We start from the raw sequence: 19,693 nt of genomic DNA, 5'->3' as shown, positions 1-19,693 counted from the left end.
TTTCTACTCTATATAAAAAGCTGTATTTGGAGTTTGGAATTGTTAGGATTTCCTGTGCATTTAGGAGAATTTTGCAGTGCTACATAACTAGAACATAAAGGGATGCTGTAAAACAACCCTTGTTTATTCATTGATTTCCTTATTTTTAATTGAGTATAACATGAATGTGATGCGTCAGTGAAGGATGTTTTCCCATTTTTTCAGGGTGCCCTCTCTGTGTGAAGACACTTCTTCTGAGCTGCAGCGAGTCATCTCCATGGAGACCAGAGGGCTTTCCGAGTCCCGCAGGAGTTCTTTCACAGGCAGAGGAGCAATGGCCAGGTAACATTCAATTCCCAGGTTACTTCAGTAAGTTACTGTTTTCTGCATCTGACAATTATTTCACTTAACTATGCTATTGCCCCTCCTCCTTTTTTTCCACAAACAAAAATTTCTGAGATATATTTAGCAAATCCTCCACCTCCTCTTAGTGAGAGACAAGGTTAGTAGAGTCAGATATAATGAAAGAGACAATAATCAGGTCCACATAGCTGCTTTTCATTCCTGTCTGTGTGGAGTATGAATACTATTTTCCTCTCGGTTTGAGTTTTCAGACAGTTTTCTGACAGATGTGCCTGTGATGTTAATTGGCAACCCTACATCAGTCCACTGTGAATATCTATGAGTGTGTCTTGCAATGGCCTTGCTCTGTTTCCAAATTCGAAAAAAGTAAAGTAGTTATTGGATAGAGTACTTCATGTTTCCAAAGCCTGTTAATTCCTGATCACAGCCTGAGAACAGGTTATTATGTTTGGTACATCTGCCACTGTGACTACCGTATTAAGGCTTAAAACACAGATGGTTACAGAACTGTGTGAACCCCATGACTAAGCACTCAATGACTTGCCTGCTGACTGCTTACTTCTGTTTATTCTAATTTATTTCAGAATAGTTTACTGCATTTTTTCTAACAAATAAAAAATTCCTGCTTGTTTTTGCTTAAAGGTTTTCATGATTGTCAAGCACTGTAACATGTATAACTAACACAATAGTACACTAAGTGAGCTTATTGTGCTGAATGGCCTGCTCTCATCATAGTTGCTCTCATTTTTATATCATAATTTTGATGGATTAGGAAACTTTCAACAAGACTACATTTGAGATACTTTGGGAATATTCAAAGTAGGTTCGGTTGATGTATAATTTATACTTTTCTTATGTTCATTAATATTTGATTTTAATGTATCTTTTATACTTACATATATTGCTAAGTCCATTGCTAGTTAAATACTACACTAATATGATCAATTCCTTTATGTTAAGAAATTAAGTTTTTAAATAAAATGTTTACAGTATTTCTGAAAAATATTTTCAATCTGAGCATTGATGAATAGTAAGATGTAACTTTTCTAACATTTCCTTTAGTAAGAATGACCTTCAATGTAAGTTCACTCATAATTTAAAAATATTTAGACTCTTTCCCTATTTGGTGTCAAGCTATCTAAGGAGGAACTTTTTGAAAGAGAGTGGTAGAGTGTAGAAGTTGCTATGAGGTGGAGTCCCAAAAACTGAATTACAAAGCACATAGTCCCAAAACCACCCACTAGAGGGGAGAACCATCAAATCCAGCAAGTAAAAAGAGCAAACAAAGAATCTTTATATATAATTATTCTTCACAAGAAGAATGCTCTGTAAAACACTGACACTGAGAAGAGCACAAAAGGCAAATAATGCCTGTTAAAATCAAATCCAAAAGCAAACAAAATCCCAATACGAAATCCCAAGAATACTAGAAATACAGAGTAATAGGATAAAAAAAATCCAGTAAATCACTAAGCACAAGCACAGCAAAACACAAGAACTCATCACTTTTAAGCACATTCAAAATGAACAGCCTGGAACTGTGGGTGACCCTTTGGGTTTATAGGACGGAGGGCAGTTCCTGGCGGTGATTGGCAGGTGGCCCTGCCTCTTGGGGCACCACCCACAAAACACATGAAACGTGACACAGGCAGCATATATACATGATCAAAATCAAAAACAAAGAATAATACTTATCAAAAGTAACATTAACATAAATAAATGGTACAATAAAGTACGAAACAGACATAAAACAACGGAGAAACCCTGGCTGAGGTATAACAAAAATATTACATACAGCATATCTTCATTATTGCAAGACAGTATAGCCTGTATCACCAAAATTAAACAAAGAATATGTCTTTCTACAAACATTCTGAATTGGATATACTTCAATAGAAAAAATTAGGTTGTTGTAATTTAAAATTTGAGACAAATGTTCAAAAGATGTATACATATTTGCTATGTAGAAATCACAGAATAATAATAATAATCAAATGAAGAATAGAAATCAACAATCAACAACATATATTCCTCATCAATATATGCAAAGCATGGTGTAGTTCAAATAAAAATTGTATATCACTGCACTTATCTAAGCTAAAATGTACCCAGGCCAAGACCCTCACTGTGAGTCATGTCATCAGGCACCTTTTTTGCTCAGCCCCATGTTTGGGACTTTCCAAATACTCGGTCCATATTGGGAATATTTTTTGCCTACCTATGAGATGTTGAGATTGTTTACATTCACAAACATAATCAGATTAAGGTGAAAAACCTGACTAAAGCAGAGATCTGGTTTTGTAATAATCCACTTTTACATGGGGAAGTAATCTTCTAGAGATCTCTTTTGTCAAACTGCTCCAACATCATTAAACTATGCAAAAAACAGTTAAGTGTCATCATCAGCCACCGTTAATCTGAAAAAAAGCATGAAACCTGTGATAATTTTCTTGTGTTTTTCAAATGTATTTTGTCAAATTGACACTTTATTAATAGATTTCTGTTACCAGGTTGCACGCAGCAAACTCTTATCAGCTTGGCTATACAAATGAGCCCTGCAAAGTACCTGGTACATGTGCTTCTTGCCTTACACCCACTGCTGCTGGAATAATAATACAGGTATTTTTTTAGTAAGATAAGTATTGTCTTAGGTTACTTGTTACTTAAAAATGATCAGACAACGTAATGAGCTTTACTTTCAATGTGTTATCCTACTGATCTCAAGATTGTATTGCTGAGTTTAGCACTGTACGTACGTTCAGCTCATCAACATAAATTTCGGAAATATTAAAACAGATTATTTCAGCCAGGAGAAGAAATAATACGATCACACAAACATTTGCCTTTGGAAATTTATTTTGCAGACATTTCTACCCATGACTGGTAAAAGCGTGTCTGAAGCAAATATATGCACAGGTTAACAGATTGTAGCAGACATGCGCAGATTACAAAAACCTTAACAGTAACCGGGTTATGGGTTTACATGGCAACATAACTGGATTATTCACAGAGAGAAATCTATGTCTGTTAATTTGTTTTTTTTTAGAGTCCAATGACCTGAATTCTCTAACCAGAAAAATGGTTTACATGGCATATGTAAAGGCATTGATTATGGGAGCTATCATTACTTACTCATTAAGAGTACTGAATGCGATAATATTGCACGGTGAAAACTATTGTGATATCTTACACTGCAATTCTTGCTCATTGCTTTTTCTTTTTAATTGGAAAAATCCTAATCCACTCACCATAACACAGTGGCAAATGATGTTCTATTTAGTTCAAATAAAAAATACACTGTATTTACTGCAGGCAAGGAGTGGTTTCTGTTTTCTTCCAAATGTGAGGCTTATAATTGAGGACAAACAGTTCAATCTTGGTTTCATTAGACCAGAGAACCCAGAGAATCTGACAGTCCCTTAGGTGCCTTATACTACAATTCTTGCACACTGCATTATCTTTTTCGATTTGAAAAATTGTAATTCACCCACTATTACACAGTAGCAAACAATGTTCTGGTAATTTAACAAAAAAGTCAAATATTCCATCAAAGGAATGATTTAAAGCTTCTTTTGTAATTGGTAAGAATATAAGTCTGTTAGGCCACTGTTAACTATCTAGATGCTTCAGTTTCTTTAAGTGACATTTACATAATAGGTTATACTTTTTTCACAGCTTTCAAGACAGGCTGAGGGATGGCATTTAACATGAATTTGAATTTGAAATAAGTTATTGCTTAATAATTAAGTGATGGGTCTTTGTGTTTTTTTTCCTTTCCTGACCCAGCCATTCAGTGATGCTGCTCATTGACTTTATCATTGAAAGGAATTTACAACATTGCAGGGACATTTTAAAGTAGGACTCCACATTGTGGAATAATTGGTTTAAAAAACAGTACAATGTATCAAGAATGAACTTTTCTAATGCCTTAAACTGCAAGAGAAATACACCCTAAAATGTGCAAAATTAGGGTGATTGTATGTTAATGACAAATATGTATTGAGATTTTTCAGGTAAGGGAGACAGACGTTTCAAGGTAAGGTATTTAAATTTACTAATCATGGCGACATGGAATGTTGATTAGAATATGCAAGTAAGAGGTTTGCTGTGACAATATAAACCTATAAACCTGTAAAGTAATATTTTGTAATTTATTCTTATAAAACTAAAAAATCGGGAGTGTTCTCCCCTAGACTTTCTCATATATTCAGACATTGGGATGAATATTTAAGGAGTAAACCGCAAGACAATGATTATGTTTTTATGTTATGTACATTAAAGATCCATCAATAACAAATCAAATTAATAATATATTAAACAATTATTATATAAGTAAAGTTGAATAAATTGGACTCTGCAGTTGCAGGAATAAAAGGCAAAGTACCACTTTCCGCTTAACGGAAGTAGCCCAAAAGTTGATAGAAATCTACATTTTGTACCTAATAATTGTATGCAAAATTTAGTTGACCTAAGTGAAAGCGTACTCAGGTTATCATGTCTACATACACACTCACACACAGACATAATTTCAAAAATGGAATTTTCGGACTCAGGAAGGTCTAAAACATCGAGATTCATCAAAATCTTGAAATGGAATTTTTGGAGGATTCCAACACTTTCCCTATACTTCGTATACTAGAAAGCAAAAAGGAAAATATTCAGTATCTTAAACACATTGTTTTCAGCCCTTTTAAATATTTTTTTAACATTTTATAAATGTAAATAATACAGTCAGTCACTAAGATCACATTGTGAATGAAATGTCAACACCTCCACAAAGAACTTTGAAAGCTAGCTAGTTAAGGAATGTAAACTTTAATTGCGTATGTTCAAACTGACGATGCACAAGTTGTGTTATTTTGTGGTAGTTTTTATAGTCTTCAGTTGGCAACCTGACTAACTGGGGACAGTTCATTAACTCCTGGACTTACTGTTATTACACCATGAAACATCCAGCACACTTTTGAGTGCTCAGTGGATTGTTTGTGGACAATTAGCAATGTTCATAGTAAAGTTGCCTTTATCTGAGCCAGAAAATACTGATGAGACAGAAATATCAGTATTACCTCTGCAAATATTTCAAAATAGTGCACAAAAACAAAATCTATAGCTGGCTGGAATAGTTCATGTACTGTATGCCTCTATTAGAAGTACATTTTATGTAGAAAGCTGAAAATATCATCAGGCAGACCCAAAGCAATGGGCTGACTACACAGAAACTAATATAAAAATATGCATAAGAACTAAATCAGTGTTAGTCAACTCCCAGAAATTCTCTGTTTATGAAAAAGAAACAATGATAAAGTTATGAATCCCTTTTCATGTAACACCTGTAATAGTGAGCTAATGTATTTTAGACATCTCTCTGAACAGAATTTAAGGTCTGTCAGGAAACTAATGAGACTGACTGAATTTAATACTACTGAGTGAAAAGAGCCATAACCGGTGCACTGACAAACTTCACACAAGAATGTCTCCAAGGATGCTTCTGCGGTGCAAGAACTAACATGTAATAAGATTTAAAGATTTTTACAATAAAATTCTTTTTGAATATTATAAATTTCACAATTCACCTCGTATTAGGGGAGGAATGTGCTGTAATGCTGAAAGTGCTGAAATTTAAACACCAAGGCTGCTGCAGGTTTAGTTCCTGCTTTTGACTCACTGTGAGACTTAGGACAAGGATTTAACCTGCTTGCGCTTCCATTGTTAAATCGACTATAAAAGGACAATAGAAAATGACTACAGAAAGATGGGGCCAAGACCTTATGAGTTCCTGATAATAATACAAAATAGGCTAAGGTAACATTGATGCTTATCATTATGGCAGAGCAAATGGTGGAATACAACCAGCGGACAGTAGACAGCATAATAATAATGATGCAGAAATATTGTAATGTTCACACTTTCAGTTGCCCTTGGTGGACTCATAATCTTTGGTTCTCTTTAGTGTTAGTTAGCTTTATTTTAAATAAGCCATACCACCAGGTTTGTTTCTCTGGTTTTGACCACGGTTTTGTTTTACCCTTGTGAGTGGCCTCTTGTTCTCATTCTCATTTTGTCCAGTGGCATTTTAGCCCTTGCTATTCCTCTTTGTCTATGATTCTCTGTTTTTTTTATAATTGCCTGGTCCTTTTCACTCACAATTCTCAGACACTTTTCAGGTCCCTAACACCTATATCCAGAAGAAATCTGGGAATTCACCCAGGAGGAAACTCCTAGCTGAGGCTTAAAAGACCTTTCTAGCCAGACCTTTGAGCTCTGAGACCAGTCAATAGCTTACTAATATTAGAAAGAGAGACCAAAAGAAAAAGAAAGACAGAATTTGAGAGAGGAGGATTTCTGACACATTTGTGGACAAGGGAACTAGCTGCCACACATGATAGACAGAGTTCTGGACAACACAGAGCAGCCATAAGGTTGTCTTTTTTTCTGGCTGTGTTATATTTTAAAATCCCTTTGCGTATTTCTCACCCCAAGTTATTTTGTTAAAAAAACACCATTATTTATACTTTGGTGTCTCCATGGCATCAGTTTGAGTTCAGGTATGTGATGAGTACACCCGACATGCTCACATTTTGTACAACAGTAATGGGTCCTTTGAAGTCACACCTGTCACAGACATCTGTCAAATAAATAATTTGTTTTATTTCCATCAGTTTATTTTTAATTTACAATGTCATTAGTAATTAAACAAGTGTTATGTACTTTAATAATCTGCTTTAGACAATCAAATTTTTAAAAAGAACTATTCACTTCTGCCAGTGGAACCACTTCTTCTTATTAATCTTTCCTAATTTAATATGCCTGCTATTCAATACCAATTTGAAATGCACATGTCCAATGAGTAACTCAGAATACAGTGATCCCTCGCTATATCGCGCTTCGCCTTTCGCGGCGTCACTCCATCGCGGATTTTATATGTAAGCATATTTAAATATATATAGCGGATTTTTTGCTGGTTCGCGGATTTCTGCGGACAATGGGTCTTTTAATTTCTGGTACATGCTTCCTCAGTTGGTTTGCCCAGTTGATTTCATACAAGGGACGCTATTGGCAGATGGCTGAGAAGCTAGATTGCTTACTTTTCTCTCTCTCTTGCGCTGACTTTCTCTGATCCTGAGGTATGGGGATTGAGCAGGGGGGCTGTTCGCACACCTAGACGATATGGACGCTCGTCTAAAAATGCTGAAAGATTATCTTCACGTTGCTATCTTTTGTGCAGCTGCTTCCTGAAACGACATGCTGCACGGTGCTTCGCATACTTCAAAGCTCGAAGGGCACGTATTGATTTTTGACTGAAAAACAAACTCTGTCTCTGTCTCTCTCTGTCTCTCTCTATCTCTCTCTCTCTCTCTCTCCCCCTGCTCCTGACGGAGGGGGTGTGAGCTGCCGCCTTCAACAGCTTTGTGCCGCGGTGCTTCGCATACTTAAAAGCCAAACAGCCCTATTGATTTGTTTGCTAGAGATTGTTTTCTCTATCTATGTGACATTCTGTGCTCCTGACACGCACTCCTTTGAAGAGGAAGATATGTTTGCATTCTTTTAATTGTGAGACAGAACTGTCATCTCTGTCTTGTCATGGAGCACAGTTTAAACTTTTGAAAAAGAGACAAATGTTTGTTTGCAGTGTTTGAATAACGTTCCTGTCTCTCTACAACCTCCTGTGTTTCTGCACAAATCTGTGACCCAAGCATGGCAATATAAAAATAACCATATAAACATATGGTTTCTACTTCGCGGATTTTCTTATTTCGCGGGTGGCTCTGGAACGCAACCCCCGCGATGGAGGAGGGATTACTGTATCCGTTTGTGCAAAATAATAGGACTTGAGCATAAATTTTAACCTTGGTGTATGATAGTTCATGAGCGAAAATGTGGTTTAACTAGTCTCACGGGGACAATCCGTTGAAAAGTGTGTACTGTAGAGAATAGCAGTGAAATCCTGCACTTCAAAGGTTACACCTGCAGGGTTTCTTCTTAAAAAACTCTCACTCAGTTCCTCCAGTCTGTGAAGCGTAAACTGCCACCAGGGTTTCAGTGAGAAAGCAAAAGAAACTGAACAAAAGACTTGATGCTGAAAGAAAATAAAGCTAAATTTGCTTTTACAAATTCAGGAGCTCAGCATCACAAGGTAATTGAAGCTTAATGATTAATTTGTACATTTTAATGACAAAGTAGACAGACAGACACACACACACTCAGACCACCACAGCTACTTGGCTCAATATTTGAAAAATACTTCTGTCTGCTTCAATATCTTTCTGTCATTTTAACTATGTATCATCATATAACATAACACCAGCAAATAGAGTTAAGATTAGTATTGTGGTCTATGGATATACGACGTGTGAAAATGCCACGGCTATAGTCTGGCATGGCATGTATGCATTTCCAATTAAACAGTAATGCTAGCTTGCTTAATTATTCATTTAGATGTTCAGTCAGAAGGTGGGTGTTATGCTGTCTCATGTGTGTATCTACTGGTGTTGTTAGGCAGATTTATTGATTAAGATGTTTTGAGTACTGAAATGTGCATCCCTGGGGGTGCAGCTCTCTTAAAAGCAGTCCTTGTGATGGAGTGTGACACACTATTTACTTCAAATGCATATTTTGCAGTTTATATTTTCACAAGCATAGCTGCCAAATCTTTCAACCTTACATCAACTCTTACAGTATCTTCATTAAAGCTGAATAACAGAAAGCATGCACAGCACCTGTGACAACATATTGTTCATGTTTATCATTCATCTATTGATGCTGTCGATTGCCAATGTACTGTATAATTTGAAAGGTTTTTCCCTTTCATCAAATTATATTTATTTTAAAAATGTGCAATGTGCTCTCTGCACATGTGACACACATTTGTATGTCTAACAGAAGTCCTTTTAAACAACTTTTGGACTATAGCCAGTTTATCATAATCAGAAGCTTGCTCCCTGTCAGATCAGGTTAATGAAAGCACCTCTGCTCTTTGCAATTGAAAATTTCCACCCCTAGTTTAAGTGCCACCTTCATGAGGCATTGAATTTGTTTAGAAATGTGACACTCAGTGGGCTGTCTAATTGTTCTCACCCAGTTTTAAGCAAAATTCATTCATGGTTGTCCCAAGACATATATATAGCATATCTGAGTTCAATGAGGCTAACGTTTATTAATGGCTTACAAACATAACCCACTGATAAATGCCAAAATATTCATTTAAACTGAGCATGCAATTGCTTTAAAACTGATGTATTTGTGAAAATAGCTTAGATCTGAGTAGCAATTGATTGTATGCTTTATTCATAGTGTAGTAATCATTAATCTAGTAAAGAGAAGTTGTCACTGTACAAGGAAAGAGCTAATTTGTTTTCAAATCATGGTAATGTTAATTTCTTAATCTACAAAATTTAGAGGGGCTTGCATGCTAATAGACCTGGTTTAAATTTTGAAATTCTGTCAAAAATTCTGTGTACATCATTATATGGACTGTTGGATGGCCTATCAAGAGATTCAATCCTAGAAAGGAAGCCAGACAGCTGGGTTCAGAAAGTGGGTTAACACTTGGAGGTATTGCATTGACTGAGCTTTGCAGATTATTTATAACATATAATTAAACAATTTAAAACTACTGTAAATTGCAAATACCACTCACCTAAAGACATGTTCCAAAGAAAACAATTTTAAAATTCTGCTCAGACTAAATTATTGTTTTAAAAGGCTTCAAAGACGTGTTGTACACGTGACAGTAGTACTACTGCAACTACCATGTGTGCATACTGTATGCAGATGTCAACAAGGACATTGAAATGATGGGCAAAATTTCACAATTTTTTTTTAATTTTAAAAACAAAATTTTGGAAACGTTTAAAAATCTTAGCTTTGAATATCATACCATTACAGATTTTTTAGTTTTACAAGCAATGAAGTGGATAAAGCTCTGGCCTGCACATCTTGTTGTTCAGAGATGTTGTAAGGCTACAGGAAGAGTGAGCAGATGAGCAGGGAACGGCATGTCTGTTTTGCTCTAACTTATTTCCATTAAAATGCACATTTTTAGATGTGGAGTGATTTTAAATCATTTATGTCCATTTTCACAATTGCCAAGAGAGGTGATGCTATGTCCCGGTACAGTACGTGCTCACTGAGGGAGTAGGAAGCAGGTGTCAGATCTTACAGCTTCTTTCTCATTTGGCTCTGTGTAGTTTGCATGAAACTTTTCCAGCCAAAAACACTCCACTTGTGCAATAGGATGTACCAATTTGAAAGTGAAAAGCAACCAGGTTGTCAGGGGGTCTTCTTTCATTACGTGAAAAAGTCAAAAGGCAATAGACAGTCAGTAATTCAGTTATACCTTGCTTGCATTACTTACTCTCCTCCCACACAAAGGCATTATGAGGAACTTTTTGAAAATGTTTCACAAACTAAAACATGTGACAGGGAAAGAAAACAGGACCTGGAAAAGGCAAGTTTGTTTTGTTAATTTTCAGCTTCCAGTGAATTACACAAATGCTGTTTTCTATATACAGTACAAATATATATAAAAATACAGTGTACATATATATATATATATGTTTCTTAATACAAAGATAAATACTTGTCTTATTTAACAGCAAAAAACAAAAACAAGCAAGGCTTTCATGAAGACATCACAATTACAATAAGTCCACAGTGAAGATTAATATAAAAACATCTGGTCTCTTTCTGTGTGCAGTTTGCACATTCTCACCGCATTGGCGAGGGTCATTCATGCATCAATCAATTAATCATGTTACAAAAACTTTTCCATACAAAGGTTTGTTAATTTTTGGGAAGTACAGTGGAACCTCGCTTCACGAACATCTCAGTATACGTACAAATTGGTTTACGACCAAAAAGTTTGCCAAACTTTTGCCTCGGTTCACGACCACACACTCGGTATACGAACAAGCCAGTTTCCCTTTTGGTGTGTGCGCGCCGATGATTTCCGCACGTGTTGCATTGTTCTCGGTCAGACATGTGTGCTTGCACATGTGTGCATGCTTTCGCTGTGAACTCTTTGCGCTCTATTTCATTTCCCTTCCGGTTCGTACGCGCAGATTACTGTATTTAAGCACGTGTTCAGCCTCTCCCTGTTCATTGTTCTCAGTCAGACGTGCGTGCTTTACCTGTGAACTCTTTGTGCTCTACGGTATTTCATGTGGTTTTGCAGTTAACCATGGCTTCTAAGCAAGTGAAGAGTGGTGAGAAGAAAGTTTTGCAGAAAATTGAAATCGAAGTAAAGAACGAAATTATTGAAAAGTATGAGCATGGCATTCGTGTTACTGATCTTGCCACAGAGTACAAGAAGTCAAAATCTGCGATTTCGACTATTCTAAAGCAGAAAGAATCTGTTAAAGCAGCTGATGTTGCAAAAGGAGTTACAGCGTTAACCAGGCAGAGGCCTCAAGTGCTGGAAGAGGTGGAAAAATTGTTGCTAGTGTGGCTGAACGAGAAGCAACTTGCAGGGGATAGCGTAAGCGAGGCGATGTTATGCGAGAAAGCCAGGAAGATTCATGGCGATTTGCTGCAAAACTATCCTTCGAGTGGCGAAAGTGAGGAATTCAAAGCCAGTAGAGGATGGTTTGAAAAGTTTCACAAGAGAAGTGGCATTCATAGTGTGGTAAGGCATGGAGAGGCTGCTAGTTCCGACGTTGAAGCTGCGAAAGAATTTGTGAAAAATTTCAAAAAATTAGTGGAGGACGAAGGCTACATCCCGCAACAAGTCTTCAACTGAGACGAGACTGGATTGTTCTCCACCCAGTTCCTCCTCACTTCATGCAAGATTAGTTTTCTTGGTGGTTTATGGTTAGTTTTTGTATTACGGATTTTTCAAATGTTCATATTTCGGTTCGTAGTGTGAATTGTTGCAATGTTACTTTTCTTTTTTTTCAAATGTTCATTTTTTCCCCCCTTTGCTTAAAACCCATTAAAAAGTGTTTACAGCAAGTGGTTTGTAGAGTGATTTGTTGCAATGTTACTTTTCTTGGTGGTTTATTAAATTACAGATTTTTCAAATGTTCATTTTTTTCCCTGTGCTTAAAACTCATTAAAAAAAAGTTTACACAGCGATTGGGTTATAAGGCTATTAGCGTGAACTCCTGCAATGTTACTTTCTTGGTTGCTTATGGTTGGCTTTTAAATAAAGTTTGGATTTGTTCAAATGTTCCTTTTTTTCCCTCTGCTTAAAACTAAAAAAAAAAAAGTGTTTACAGCGATCGGGTCATAAGGCTACAGTATAGCGCGAACTCTTGCAATGTTAGTTTTGTCTGTTGTTCAAGGTTTTCTCAGTGTTATTCAATGTTTTTACATTTAGTTTACTATTACGCTGTGCATTCTATGGTTTAATTAACTATATTTGTGCTTAAAAACTTAAAATATATATTTACATACAATTTGTATGGTCTGGAATGGATTAATTGTATTTACATACAATCCTATGGGGGAAATTGCTTCGGTTCACGACCAAATCGGTTTATGACCAGAGTTTTGGAACGAATTATGGTCGTGGACCGAGGTTCCACTGTACAAGGTACTAAATTGGGTCAATAAGGAGAGGGTTCAACCAGATGGATGGCAAATGTCTTCAAATTTCAATGGTCAGCTTTGCAGAATGTGCTAGTGCATCAACATGGCAAGAAAAAAAAAGATTTGTTTAAAATCAAGCAGCAGCAAACTCAACTCCTCTCACTCTCCTTTCTCATACCACTAAACTCAGGAAATATAAAGCTTATCTCCAATTGATATGAACATGGTGGAAGCTCACTAAGAGCTGTAGGCTAAGGACTTTTGCAATGCCCCTTGTAAATATGGATTATTCTAGGGATAGTGAGGTTTCCTTCCACGTGCCAAAAATGTAGAACCTGGGCTGCTTTGGGCCACTAATTTGGCCCAGTGTGAGTAAGTAGAAGTTTTACCCTGTACATGAATAGCACTCAATCATGGCTTAGCTCATGTCTTGAGTACAGTGTTATTGGCATAGTCTATGGCTCCCTGTTACTCTTTATAGGAACAGACTTTTTCTTGAAATGAATGACTAAGAAAATAAGGAACGTTTATCCAAAATGATCTATTAAAGTTCAATCTATTATTGTGAGTGATCACAATATTTGTTGCTTTTTTTCAGGCTTTCTCAGTTTATTATTTCTTTGAGAAGTTGGGCAACACGACATTTGCATCATGAAGACCAGAGACCAGATTCTTTTTTGGAACGTTTTCGAGGTCCAGAGCTCAAAGAGGTTTCCAGTAGAGGAAGTAATGCCCATTCAACAATGGGGAACCCAGATCAGCTTGGCAAAATTAAAAAGTGAGTTATTACTCATGGAAATATAGATTTTTTCTTTGCTTAATTCAAAAACTTCCCTTCTGCAACATTATTGAATTAGTTGTTTTAGCAATGACTATGATTATTAGTTTCATTAATCCTATTACTATTATCTTCTATATTGGGTTGAAGTAGCCCTGCTGCTTCTATCCTTTAGTGACCTGTGCAAGTCACTGTCCATGACAAATATGTCATCATGGAATAACTTTATATTAATAACACACTTCCAGAGGTACTGGACTGGTTTAATTTCAGGGAATGGAATAATGAAGTACAAATTTTCAAATGTATTTATCAATTTGTTGTTTTACAGTAGTCTTCTGATAGAAAAAATGTACATAGACTGATTTGTTATATGTATTTAAATATATACATATATTTTAACGTATGTTAGCATTATTTTTGTTGGCCTTTGGAGCATTGATTTTTGCCTTTAAAGATGCATGTATTACTATTAATTTTATTCCTACATTTGAAATAGTCGCTGGCCTTTGGCAAATTACAATGTCAACAACTGTAACAATACAGATAAGTGAGTAATATAAAAAATTAAGCATTCAAAAATATTAGAAAAATAGACTCTAGATACTTCCAGTTAAAGTTTAATGTAGTTCCTTTAGATTTTAGATATCATTTAAATAAATTCTGCTTTTAATTTCTGTATGTTTCAGGGGAGTCATTAAACTGATTTGAGTTGCTACACAAAAGTTTTGCTTGGGTATCCACCTGTCAATGTCATTTCCACACTTACAACTGAAAAGATGACTTTATTCTTATTAATGAATGAAACCTCTGGCATACACAATATTAAAAACAGAAATCCTTATCTGAATGCTTTTCTTCCAAAGTATTCTATTGTAGTAGAATGCCTTTGTTTTCCTAAATAAAAGGAAAGCAATTACTGCAGTGAAGGTCACATGCTATCAATCAAGGTGATATACATTCATTAAATTTAAATAATAGAAAGAACAGACTGGCAATGATTTCCTGCCTATTACAAATGTACAAAAATGAGCTAAAATTAAACTCTATTTACTGAAAAAAAGTGATCTGCTCACTGCAGTTAACTGCTAGCTGCGTGCCATGTGTCCTTGTATTTTATGCTTCCTTAAAAGATTTTAAAAAATTGAGATACAAGGTAATAATAGCAATGCACTTGTTATAATTTAAAATAAATAAAAAATATTTTATTATGAATTTTAAAATGTTATGTAATAGTATTTAAAATGTTCCAAGGTTAAAAGTAAAAAATTACGTTTATTTTATTTTACTTACCAGGATGGTAGCAAACAAAAGGGAAAAAGTCAAAAGTCATAGACAAAAGGCATATGGGAAAGAGAAAGGGAGGCAGACATTGGAAAGTGATGGAGAAAAGAAGTTTCTAGATACGTAGTGCACGTGTTTAGAAATTACCTGAGGAATGTTTTAAGTGATGTTTTTGTCCAGATAACTAAACTTAAATCACTGAAGAGGGGATTTAGTTATTTTTGTTGTGGACTTGAACCCAAAGTTTATTTAGTAAGTAGTCTATTCCACCATGAATCTACCTGGTTTGAAACACTAAGGGGTGCTGTGACTGTTTCCAAGGACTTTTTTGAGTGAGCCAACCCAGCGAACTGTACAAGTGCTGTCTCTCAGGGACTGTACAAACTGGGACTGGAGTGAAAGTTAGAGTTTGGAAGTGTGTTGGTCAGCCGGAGTGGAGCACTTTGTAAACATAACATTAGCTGCAGACAATAGAGTGGAGTTTCCTGTGTGTTTTACAGGGGCGAAGCAGCAGCTTGTTGTATATGTATATATAGATATATGTACATATACATATATATACTCAGATATATACTATATATATACTAGCAAAATACCCGCGCTTTGCAGCAAAGAAGTAGTGTGTTAAAGAAGTTATGTAAAAGAAAAGGAAACATTTTAAAAATAACGTAACATGATTGTCAGTGTAATTGTCATAGGCTTATTTTAATATTGAGAGTGAATTTGATGATTGTAACGAAAAGGCAGGAGTCACCATCAGGAAGACATGAAGCAAGGCGCACAATAACAGGCTTGAAACGGTGGAGTAAAGAAGAAGGGAGCAGTGAGCACGACAAACAGCTGAGGAAAGTAAGGAAGCAAGTGAGGAGGCTCATGAGTGCGGGATGTCATTAATGTATATAGGCAGGGAGCCAACCACGTAGTAGGCGCATGGACAGCGGCTGTGCGGAAAAAGGAAGGGGGACTGGGGACGGAACCTTGTGTGTCTCTGCAGTGAAATAAATCATCTGTTAACGGAAATAAGGAATGAAACCGGCAAAAGGAGAGGTCAGTTCCATACATACTTAACATTTGTAAATACAGTGTAAAGGATGAGCATGGGAAATTTGGGCTTCCTACGTATATTTGAAGTCGCAGAAATAGTCAGGAGGGGTTTCCCCTATCTATATATACAGTTTAGAGGGTACACCCATTTCCCTAACCCCCCCTTGGGTGTTGCAATAGGACATGAAACATACCTAACTTTTGTAAGTACACTGCAAGAAATGAGCACGTGAAATTTCAGCTTCTCACCTATATGGAAACTGAGCCATTAAAAACATAACTATTCAAATCCCTATTTTAGGAGTGAATCCTCACACTACGCTGTTTTTTAACATTCAGTTTCATTGCATCACTTTTAGTCTTGAAGCTGTGCACTGTTTGCATTAATTTATTAAGACTTTCTAGAGCTGCTTGACTTTTGGTCCAAGTTACTTGCAACTTTTTGTTGTTAAAATGTGTGTCTTCTTACTCTCATAGATTTTCCCAAAATGTATTAAATGTTTCTTTATACAACACAATGGGCATTTTTTATTTGGTGTTTCTGATTATTTAGCTTCTATACATCCGGTTGTGTTATTCAATTGTACCTTAAAAATAATAATCTTTTAAAATGTAACAATGCAGGTATTATCTCTCTATTATAAAAAGAAATCCTGTCCCCTGTCCTGATAGTCTATGATACGTGATCTTCTCGGAAGATAATTTAAAGACCCGCGAGACGAAAGAGACCTGCCACGGTGTGTCTCATGGGAACATAGAACAAGAGTCTTGCAAGACACACCCTACTTACAAGCAATATCAAAAAAAACAAATTAGTAGCGTAAAGACAGTCATGCAGCACACACAGCTCCAGGGCTCTCAGTGCATATAAAGTGTATAAGGTCAATACGGTAGAAATGAACAGGGTAGAAATGAAATGAATAGGGTAGAAATGAAACGTTGACAATTAAACGAAGAAGAAAGAAAAGCGCGGAGAAAAGACACCCAAAAGCGATGGAGAGAAAAAAATGCTAAAAAGAAAAACAATAATCTAGGTGCAAATTTAGAAAATAAGGAACCTGATGATCAGCCCGGAACAAGTGGAATGAAAAACAAGGCACGTCCAATCGGGCTCAGAATTAAAAGACAATGAATAAAAGAAAGTAGAACTTCATAAATACGTTTACAAACGTTGATGCTAAACACATGCAGAGCAGGTTAGAGACTATGAAACCAGTGAAATTAGAAAGGCTCAAAAAACAAACAAAACGGCGCTACACACATGTGGAGAAAGCTGCGACAGCAGCTACCCCAACCGAACGCGAGCAGCGTTATACATCCTGCAAGAAAGAATTCAACCACGCCCGTGGCTAGCAATAAAAGACAGGTATTGCTTTTACAACGTCACGCGAGACCAGGCAGTGAGCCATCATTTAAAACAAGTCAACAGACCTCTAAGCTAGCAGTTGTTGGATTGCTTTTGGCAGGCAAGCATCATGTGCTCTGAGCTCTTAAAACAACGACATGCGACAGGTAGAAGAGGCAGCTAGCAAGCAGCAAAAAGACAGCAAATGATCCAAAGGCATATCCTTAGCGTACGTTCAGCTGCAACACCCTTCACAACACGAGCAGCATTATACGTCTGGGAAGAAAGAGATGTAACCTCGCGTGGGGCAGGAAATAAAGAAACAAGTATTGTTTTTACAAAAGTTTTTAAAGTGAAAGTGAAAATAATGCATATGTAACAATTCACAAGAAAATAACAATCTCTTTAAATTGTAGATTGCCTGCTTAAGGTAAAGTCATCCCTAATGAATGGGGACATGGGAATGAGGGGTCCTTTCTTCGGATTAGTGCTATTTCAGATGTGGAATGGCAAAATGGGGGAGGCAGCTTGATGAATGAGGTCTCCAGAACTTAAAACAAATCCAAATCATATTATGTGATATCATCTAATGTGAAATTCTACTCCGTACTTCTAGAATTTTTATTTTAATACTGTATTGAGGATTTATTCTGTTATATGTATTGTACTGTACCGCTCAGAATTAAAAGACAATGAGTAAAATGACAAAGTAGAACTTCATAAAGACATTTACAAACGTTGACGCTAAACATCTGCAGAGCAGGTTAGAGACTATGAAACCAGTGAAATTAGAAAGGCACAAAAAAAAAAAACGACGCTATATACATGTGGAGAAAGTTAAAGGATATGAAAGTAGGAAAATTAGAAAATATAAAAAAAGAAAGTAAAGATCGCAGTAGAGCAAACAAACAAACTGCCTCATTTAACTATGCACCAGTCTAACTTTGGTTTTGCACAATAATTACTACGCTATTGCACCTTAACACTTAATTCTACTTTATTCACATGATTTTACTTATTTATTATGTTCTACTATACTGTTATCGTTCAATCTATGACTTTTTGTTAATTTAACTGATATTCTTCTAACTTTGCACAGTTTTTGATAAGCGGATCAGGATGCATTTCACTGCGCGTTGTCCTGTATAACTATGCATGTGACAAATAAAGAATCTTGAGAATTTCAAAAACGGAGTTTACCGCACATGCATTTATTGGTTACTTTGTTAATGTATATATATTTATCTGTCTGCTTATTTAAAAAGCTAAATTTACCCCCGGAGTCAAAAACGTTCTGTCTAGCCCTTGTACAAAAACAGACAAAAGCTGGGGTATCACCTTGGTAACCCCATGTACCTTTGGAACCGTGAGAGGAAAATAGCACGACTTTACAGACAGGAGTCCAATGCAGAACTCTACTTACTTTGTCACTTTGTAAAAAAAAATTATTAACTGCTTATGATATAGATCGTTTTGTCTGTGCTGAAATTCCAAACAGAGAAATCTGTCCTGACCTCATTAAAAAGATTCAGCATATTGGGACTCGCAAGATTACAAATATTGTTTTTACAGAAGTTCTGAAATAAAAGTGAAACTAATGAAATAGCAACAATTCAAAGAAAAAAAAATCTTAAAAGTGTGTATCCGGAAAACCAAACACGGGGGTTGGCGAGCGAAGCGACCAGGGGGCGAAGCCCACTAGTTAATTATAAATAAGAGAATGTAAAGATTAGCAATTAATGCATAATATGTAAGTGCTGGACTGTCAAGTCTTGATTTTGTACAGGTATACTACTTTACTTTCATAATAAACACCACCATAGTTTGCAATGTACACAAGCCTAAAAGTGAGGAAGAATAACAAATTACAAAATGAATCAATTAAAATAATCTGGATACTTTTTTGCTATATAAACTATTGAATTCCCTTTCTATATTTCCCTCCACAGTTAAAATAAAATATTTGCCTTCTTTCTCTTTCTAGCTGTACTTTATCTGTTGCTATCTGTTACTGTCATAAATCTTAGGAAGTTTATACATGGAAGCATTCTGCCCTCTGCTGGTTGATCACCATAGTACTGAATATGACTTCATGTTACAACCCCATTGTAATTTTTAAAATAAAAGTTTTTTCATTTTTCTGAAATCAGCTTAAAGTATTTACCATTTAAGAATAGCTCTCACAAACTGCATCATTCAAACATTGTACTTAAATAAATATTGGTATGTGCAAAAATGTACGAACCTTTAACTTTAGTGCAAGACCCGGAATGTGATTCACATTCCCCAGATAACTGTAGATAGAGTAACAACTTGCGTTTATTGCACTCACATGTTATCGGGCTGATTCAGTGTCAATTAACAAAATGTTT

The 19,693-nt window shown here is 35.9% G+C and overlaps 1 protein-coding gene across 2 annotated transcripts in view; it reads left to right on the top strand.

The window, feature by feature from the left end:
- cnga3a (cyclic nucleotide gated channel subunit alpha 3a) overlaps positions 1 to 19,693 on the top strand; it is a 114,881-nt gene that overhangs the window by 73,371 nt on the left and 21,817 nt on the right. Inside the window, exons 3-5 of one of the 2 annotated variants that reach the window (XM_051926874.1) lie at positions 205 to 321; positions 13,469 to 13,648; positions 14,148 to 14,198. In XM_051926874.1, coding sequence (XP_051782834.1) covers positions 205 to 321; positions 13,469 to 13,648; positions 14,148 to 14,198 — 348 coding nt within the window. The remainder of the gene's footprint in view (positions 1 to 204; positions 322 to 13,468; positions 13,649 to 14,147; positions 14,199 to 19,693) is intronic. The other variant, XM_051926875.1, reaches the window with a different exon arrangement.

The sequence above is a fragment of the Erpetoichthys calabaricus genome, chromosome 4 (genome assembly GCF_900747795.2).
Source record: "Erpetoichthys calabaricus chromosome 4, fErpCal1.3, whole genome shotgun sequence".
Classification (NCBI taxonomy): Eukaryota; Metazoa; Chordata; class Cladistia; order Polypteriformes; family Polypteridae; genus Erpetoichthys; species Erpetoichthys calabaricus.
This window is presented reverse-complemented; position numbering and strand designations above follow the sequence as displayed.